Genomic DNA, 7,844 nt, shown 5'->3' on the forward strand with positions numbered 1-7,844 from the left:
GTGCACGCGCCATGCCTTTCTCGTCTGGTTGTAGCGCTGCCGGGCAAACAGCACTGGACAGATGCCAGCTCTGTCTGTCTGCCACGTCTGTCACCATCATCATGAGCGCCGTTTGACCTGTTTCTTGTTTTCGTTACGCATCTGTCCATGTGAAGGACACTACTTCCTTATTGTAACACTTTTATAAACAGTGTATTTATTCTTCAAAGGATGGCCCGATAACTCAACTCGCAGGCGCTCATAAAACCTGTTCAGAAATAGTGACCTGCGGCGCATTTACGCACAGCTGTACTGCCCAGAAATATTCCCAGGTCTAACAGGTAGCCAATGGTTGTCAGAGCCAGTGGCAGAAAAACAAATGGGAAGCACAAGTGGAAGCGAAAAGGTGATGAAAGCGGTACCTCTGGGTTTTTTTCTCGCCCTCATAGGGAAATTTGATGGAGACATGTCTGCACTTTATAAAAAAGACTTCAATCACTGTTTGCCATTTGATCTATGCGGTTACAGAGGTAAGATTGCTGTCTTTGTTCAATATGATATTAGCACTAATAACACATAGGACTAGTATTGTGTTGATGACTTTGTGACTAAAGAATGGGAAGTTTATTATGATTAAGATAATTATTTATTTATCTATTATAATTATTATTGAACCCCCAAAAATTGTCAAGGTATGTACGTGTATTATAATGTGTTTTTTTGTGTGCTTTCTTCAAACGTATCAATGACATAGAAGTGTATTGTTGTTGGCCATTCTAAGAGCTCGGCACTGGAAGATATTTTGGATAACTATTGTCTTAACTTATATGACCGATGAAAATACTCTCCCGAACACTTGTTGTGAACTATACAACAAAGTGTCTAACTACCTGGGGAGGGATATAACATCTACAAAAGGATGGCAGCCAAGTAAATTGTGTAATTGTTAATTGTTTTAGATCTTGCTGATTTACAAGATGATGCTCCTCTTTCTCAACCTGTGGTCAATCCTCCAACTCGCCAGTCAAAACCCTACAAACTACTGGACCCTGAAGCCCAATGGTAGGTCTTTGTGCGGTACACGCTTAACTGACTGAATATCCTGTAGCGCTATAATAATAATAATAAACTGCTTGTGTCCAGTTTTGGTTCTGGAGGTGACCGGAGAAGTGGGCCGGCATCCCCTGACCTGCCTCCACTCTGTTATGAGCACAGAGGACAAGGGCCGCGGGATCTTCTGGAGAAAAGATGGGGTCAAAGTCGCATCGACGGGAAACACACACTTTGTGGAGTTAAGTGAGAGCTTTGGGGGAGGAAACTACAGCTGCCACAGTGAAGATGGATCTCTGCTCAATCACACGGAGGTGCTGATCCATGAGGACGTTACCCAGAGGAAGAAGATCCTGCTGCAAGACGGCGACGGTATGGCTGTTACCAGCGCTTGACATTCACTTATTTTCTCACTGGCCGCTGTTGCCTTTTTCAAATGTTAGCAATAGCCATATTTTTGCTTATTTTAGTACAAAAATCCAGAGTTGCTTTAATGTTGGGGTCTAGAGCAGGTGTACCATATTTCATTTTTATTCTGTGTGCAAAATCAGATCTACAATTGAAAAGACCTTTGTGAAAGAGTAACTGGCAAAATAGAATTTGGTTTGTTGGCTATGTTAACGTAAAAATTGTGTTAAATTGTGGCAGATATAATATATAATATCTGAAACTGTGTCCTGTGTTTCAAGATTACTTAAAGTGCTCTGCTGCGAACTACAGTGGCGAATTTCACTGCTCATGGAAGTGGCATCCCAATCGTGTTGGAAAAGTGGCTTTAATCAAGGCCCAACGGTGAGATAACAGTGCTCTGTCTAATGTATTCAATCACTGACTGTTAATGTGATGTGAAACACAGTAGTAGTAACACAGTCTGAGCAGGAATGTGCAGGTTAATGTTCCTGCAAGTTAAACAAACGTCTTGATTTTACATTTTCTCATCAGAAATAATTGACACAAAGATAAGATAAGCCTTTATTGATCTCACAATGGAGAAATCCACTTGTTGCATCAGCTCTCAAGAACAAATATTCAGGAAAATGTGCAAATATGACATGTGAAATAATATGCAATTCACAAGCTAGTGTTAGTTATCTGTAATTTGTGCCATGTCATAACAAAAAGGAAAATATAAATAAACAAAGAAACATGACACAGAGTCATGGGACAGTTTTCTAGCGTCTAAAAACGTATCTGTTATTAGTTGTGTTTCGGTGGTTACTGCCCACAAAGTGATGTCAATGAGAACCGTCTTTACACAGACATTTTAGCTTTCATTCATACATGCTGTGGCACAAAACTTCACACATTCGCACACCCTGACAGTCTTATCGTCCGCCTCTGCCTTCTAGTTCCCGCATTCCGACTGACAGCCACGACTTGCACTGCGCTGAGGTCTCTGACGGACAGTGGACCTGCCTTTCCAGTCAGAGCAACATGAGCTGCTCCGTGGACGTCGGTCGACAGAGCATCACCTGCCTGGACGCACTGCACTGCCCCTACGCAGAGGAGGCCCAGTTCATCCGCATCTCTGTCTATCTGAGCAATGACTTCCTCGTGGAGAACTACTCAAAACACTTTTATCTGTCAGAGATCGGTGAGGCAGATCCCCTCAGTGCTTTGTTTTTTCTCACTGAACTTTTATCTCAGTTGTATTTCTGTGTGCTTTCCTCAGTGAAACCGGACAAAGTGCAGATTAGTAAAGTGAACAGAACAGCCATAGAGTGGACGTATCCGAGCTCCTGGGCCAGCCCGCACTCCTATTTTCCTCTCACTTTTCAAATCGTCCAGTTCTCACAAGGAAAAGTCACATGTGATGTCATAAAAGAGGAAAAGGTAAGGCAACATCATCCGCTTTGATTCTGTCTCTTCTTTCTTTCTTTTTCCTTAATGTTGGCTAAAAGGAACCTGGGTTGAGCTGTGAGGGCACACGCACAGGTTTCACTATGGAGAATTTGAAAGCTCAGAACCTCCTGCAACTGTGGGGCTAGTTCTCCTTTCTGATTGGATAATTGCCATCATAAAACTTTTCACATCATAAAAAATGGTTTTATAACTGTGAATACATCCACATATTTGATTTGAACTCTTTATCTATGGACACGGATAGATCAGGTTTACAGTGCCTCTCCAAAGTACTCATACACCTTGAACTTTTGCACATTTTGTCATGTTTACAACCATAAACATAAAGATTGTGTTTGGAATTTTTTTTTACTGAAAGTTCACACACAAGTAACAACTGTGGAGTGAAAACAAAATGATACATGATTCTGTTATTTTTCAAAAAATAGAAAAGTGAAAAGTGCAGCATTTTTCTGAGTGCATTAAATTGCCTTTATAACATTCCTCATGACTGCAGAATGTTCACACCTTGCCCTAACCATTAAATAGAGGCACCTATGCGTAATCTCAGTATGATTACAGCTGTTCTTTTAGGCCCTCAGAGCTATGGTCGGAGTGTGTTGGTCACTAAACGACATCATGAAGGCCAAGGAGCACCCGAGAGGTCAGGGACAAAGTTGTGGAGAAGTTTAATGCAGCGTTAAGTTATACAAAGATTTCCCAAGATATGAACATCTCTCAGAGCACTGTTCAATCCATCATTCGGAAATGGAAAGAGCATAGCGCCACTGCAAGCTTACCAAGACACGGCCGTCCACCTAAACTAACAGACTGAACAAGGAGAGCACTGGCAAGAAATACAACCAAGTGCCCCAAGATTACTCTGGAGGAGCTGTGAAGTCCTGCCGCTGAGCTGGGGGAATCTCTACATGGGACAACTATAAGTCGTACCCTACACAAATCTGGCCTTCATGGACGAGTGGCAAAAAGAAATCCATTATTGAAAGGAGGCCATAAGAAATCCTGTTTGAAGTGTAGGCAACAAGGACTGTGTCATAGAATAGAATAGAATAGAATAGAATAGAATAGAATAGAATAGAATAGAATAGAATAGAATAGAATAGAATAGAATAGAAGAACTTTACATGCACAAGAACTAAATGAATAATGTCAATTTTAAAATCCACATCAGCAGCAAATTCACCTCATGAACAGAATGGAACAAACTGAGCGACATTAGGAGTTACAATTTATTCATCTCCCTGATGGCACAGGGCACAAAGGAATCCCTGTGCACATTGTTCTTGGCACAAGGAAGTCTGTATCTCTGCCCTGATAGAAGGAGACCAAAGTGGATGGCTCTCGTCGTGATCATATGACGATGCGCTGCTTTACTGTGATGCTGAGACACATTAGTTTGGTGTCGGCCTGTGATATAAGTGGTCAAACCAAGACACTATGTTCAATATCAGTACACTCCCAATTAAGGACTGACAAACCCTTGTTAAGATGTGCTCACTGACTTCAAAACCTCTCTGCTGACGCAACAGGAAAAAACCTTTGCTGTGCTTTCTTGTAAATACAGTCAACATGCTCAGAAAAGGTGAAAGAATTCTCCAAAATTGTTCCTAAATACTTGTATGAGTTCACTTGCTCTAGCTGAAATGGTTCAAAAAGTGGATTTGACGGCTCCAGTTTATTTTGGCTGGTGAAGCACATTTCTTTAGTCTTATTTACCTTTAGCTGGAGATGACTGTCCTCAAACCACCTCATGAGCGCGATTGTTGAGTTTACATAGTGAGACATGCGACCAAGGCCATATCATCAGCATATTTGATCAATGTTGAATGTTCGGTGTCATATCTTATTTCATTTGTGTGGATTGAAAACAACAAAGGTCCAGCAACAGAGCTTGTCTAACTTAAACCGTTTTTTATTTTTTTATTTTATTTTTTAGATGAAAACCGTGAACTGCATTGACAACTGTTGGTTTAGGATTAAAAGCAGCACGAAGGCGGTCTGTGTCAGAGCGAAGGATGCACTGTCCGATGCAGGGTGGAGCGAGTGGACCCCCGTCAGAATCAAGTCAGTGCTGATACTACTTCTGCTACTTTGGGCCCGAAGTGGTTTCTGAATTTCTTGCATAATGTTTTAAATATAGTTTTTTTTTTTTAGACAAAAGCAGAAAAAGACGAACAGGAGTTGAAGCCGGCACCTCTTAACCTCTCTGTGAAAGAGCAAGGGCACTTATTTATTTTCCTTTTATTGTACACTGCTCAAAAATCATAAAGGAAACGCTTGAACATACATTGTGTTGTTCAAGTGTTCCCTGTATTTTTTGAGCAGTATATTTTGTGGCTATTTATAAACTTTTGCAATATTTCTTACAATATTAACTTATACACATATTTATTTGATTAATGTTGTTACACTTTAATGAATGAAATGAGAAAAGTCACGGTACTGTATGTAAAAAGAATTAAATCATGCATATTTTGCCATTTGACAGTTTCTTTACACTACATCAATGAGAGTGTCTTGCACACGGTAAACAAAAGTCAAATCAAGAAATGAAACCTGGTTGGCTTTTGTGTTGGCTAATGTTGACTATTCCTCACAATTACTTTATGTTTTACTCTTTCCAAAGGTTATGGTCGAGACTTGTCGGCTCCCCATGTTTGCCACTTCCTGATTCACTTTTGTCCTAATCATTCCAGGCATGTAAGACATTCACACACATCTTTAGAAGAAGATCTTGCTCATCAGGGAACTTTAGTAGAAAAAAAAAAAAAAAACAGAACTCTTAAATTAAGTTCCTCAAAAGTTAATAGTTAAACAGCCTTATATAATTTGATGCTTCTCTATTTTTAAATGTTCAAAAAATCCCCATCAATCAACCGGCTAGTTAAACCTTTGTCTGCTTACATTGTGGTCAACCAAGTCTTCAATTCTTCTGGATGTAAAAGCAGAAGTGGCTGACCTAAACATTGTGACCATTTTTTTTTTACATTCAAGCCTTGACCTTTGCGTTTGAGGAAATATTAGTCATCAGTCGGTTATGTTACCACACATGAAGTCATACAATCAAAGTCATGTTGAATCTAATAAAGAGAAACCTCTGCTTTTCCCGAAGACACATGCTTTAGTTCGACATTTGTGTGAAGGAAAGTATCAAGAAAGAGTCGGCAACCTTTGGAGTAATTTGAGTCACACAGTTGTTCTTTCGTGGGACTTTTCCCCCTGGGGTCAGCAGAGCAAGTCATGTGCATCCAGCAGCGTATTGATTCAGATACTGTTGCATGTGGACGTTTTTAGACCCCATTGCCCATCACTACAACCAACCACAACAATTGCAATGTTTTTCAATGGGTGTTTTTAACCTCTCAACTCCCACCTCAACTGAGCACATTTTCTCCAGTTTGGCATAACCCAAATCTAAAAACTAAGAAAACCCCCCCAGCAAAATAGAGGCAAAAATGAGGATGACAACGCAACAAAAATCAACCAAAAAGTGACACAAATATCTGATAAAAATAAGTCAAAAAAGCAACCAAAAAGAGACAAAAAAAGGCCTTAGCTTTTAAGTGAGGCATTATTACACTGCTGTACTTCTGGCCAGAAGATTTTAGATTTGGGTAACGCTGAGCTGGAGAAAATGCGCTCGGTTCAGGCAGGGGAGTAAGAGTTTTTTTTTTTTTTTTACTTTTTAGGGTTAAAACTAGGTCATAGGTCGCCGCCTCTACAATGACTCCATGATGACATCAAAAATATAATATAAAAAAGCTGCATTGACAGTGAGAAAAATATCAGATTAATTTGTTAAAAGAAAAACAATTTATAACTTAGCCTATAGGCCTATTTGACAACTTTTTTTTTTAGATGAGTAAATGCTTTGGCTACTCTACCACCTGGCATTACTACTTCAGTGGCCTCTTTTTCCACTATTGAACCACTCCTGCATTTCAGTCTGAACTCTTACTTTTTACGTATAGACCTTCAGCTGAATATTTACAGCACCGCTCTCATAAATCTCTGACCTTGTCCCACCTCCACGTTGACCATGTTAATTAGGAGGCTGGAAATCAGCGGCAGGACAGATGGCTCGCGCTGTTATTTTGCGTGCTTAGTTCCTCACTACAGCCCTGGCATAAAAAAATTACTCACACGTTTAATATCGCTTTACGGACGCTAGATGGCAACATTGCTCCAGATTCTTAAATCCCGACTGTGCGAGTGGCGCGTTTCTGTCACCTGAAGGGGAAGAGGTCGCCGGCAACATGGCAAATCTCAGAAAAAGTTTTAATAAATGCAAATAGGAGGAAAAAACAAAACAAAACAATGATGGTTCTTAATACATGTATCTACGCAACACCCCCTCCCCTCTCCATTTGACGATTACGCAGATGCAAAACATGTGGAGCCATCTCTCTGATAAACTACATTATGTTCACTTGTGTGTGCGTGTGCCTGTGTTTTTTTTAAAAAGCATTTTTATCCGTCCCCTTTCATGTCGACAAGAGAGCATATTGCCAGACATAAGGCCCATTCAACGAAGCACATGTCACGCTTTTAACAACTAGTCACTTATACGAGTCCTCCATTCAATCAGGCCATTATTATCATCGGACCTACCTTTTGATTTACGTGAACATCTGGTGGTTACAGGGGGCGAGAACACAACTGTCTTTTTTTTTTTTTTTTCTGATCACTTAACTTCACAAAAAATATCTATTGAGTTATAACGCAGCCTGAAGGGTTTAATAGCTCCCCCATATGTGAACACTTGAACTGGGGAAACGGAGCTGATTACATTCTTGTCCGCGCGTAATGTGGAGTTAGTAAATCACAGTATTTAACATGGCTGGATCCGCGGGCCCCGACGACATCTGTGTTTTTGGAAACGGCGATATTTGGGCTAACAGTGTGTGTGCGCGCGCGTGTGTATGTACTGTATGTGTGTTGATGCTGACCTG

At 40.4% G+C, this 7,844-nt stretch overlaps 1 protein-coding gene across 1 annotated transcript; it reads left to right on the plus strand.

The window, feature by feature from the left end:
• The first annotated feature begins 909 nt into the window (after nt 1–909).
• il12ba (interleukin 12Ba) lies at nt 910–5,119 on the plus strand. Its single transcript, XM_079556971.1, has 7 exons — nt 910–1,041; nt 1,123–1,401; nt 1,719–1,821; nt 2,379–2,623; nt 2,702–2,862; nt 4,829–4,956; nt 5,047–5,119. Exons 1-7 carry the CDS (start codon nt 957–959, stop codon nt 5,075–5,077), a joined length of 1,032 nt encoding a protein of 343 aa, XP_079413097.1. The 5' UTR covers nt 910–956; the 3' UTR covers nt 5,078–5,119.
• Nucleotides 5,120–7,844: the final 2,725 nt, after the last annotated feature.

This window comes from Gobius niger (assembly GCF_951799975.1).
Source record: "Gobius niger genome assembly, chromosome: 5".
NCBI lineage: Eukaryota > Metazoa > Chordata > Actinopteri > Gobiiformes > Gobiidae > Gobius > Gobius niger.

Bases quoted from the DNA above. Each gene is read 5' to 3' on its own strand.
- il12ba (XM_079556971.1), top strand. From the start codon at position 957: ATGATGCTCCTCTTTCTCAACCTGTGGTCAATCCTCCAACTCGCCAGT. The intron at 1,042-1,122 runs GTAGGTCTTTGT...GCTTGTGTCCAG, and splicing joins CTGGACCCTGAAGCCCAATG to TTTTGGTTCTGGAGGTGACC. The intron at 4,957-5,046 runs GTCAGTGCTGAT...TTTTTTTTTTAG, and splicing joins TGGACCCCCGTCAGAATCAA to ACAAAAGCAGAAAAAGACGA.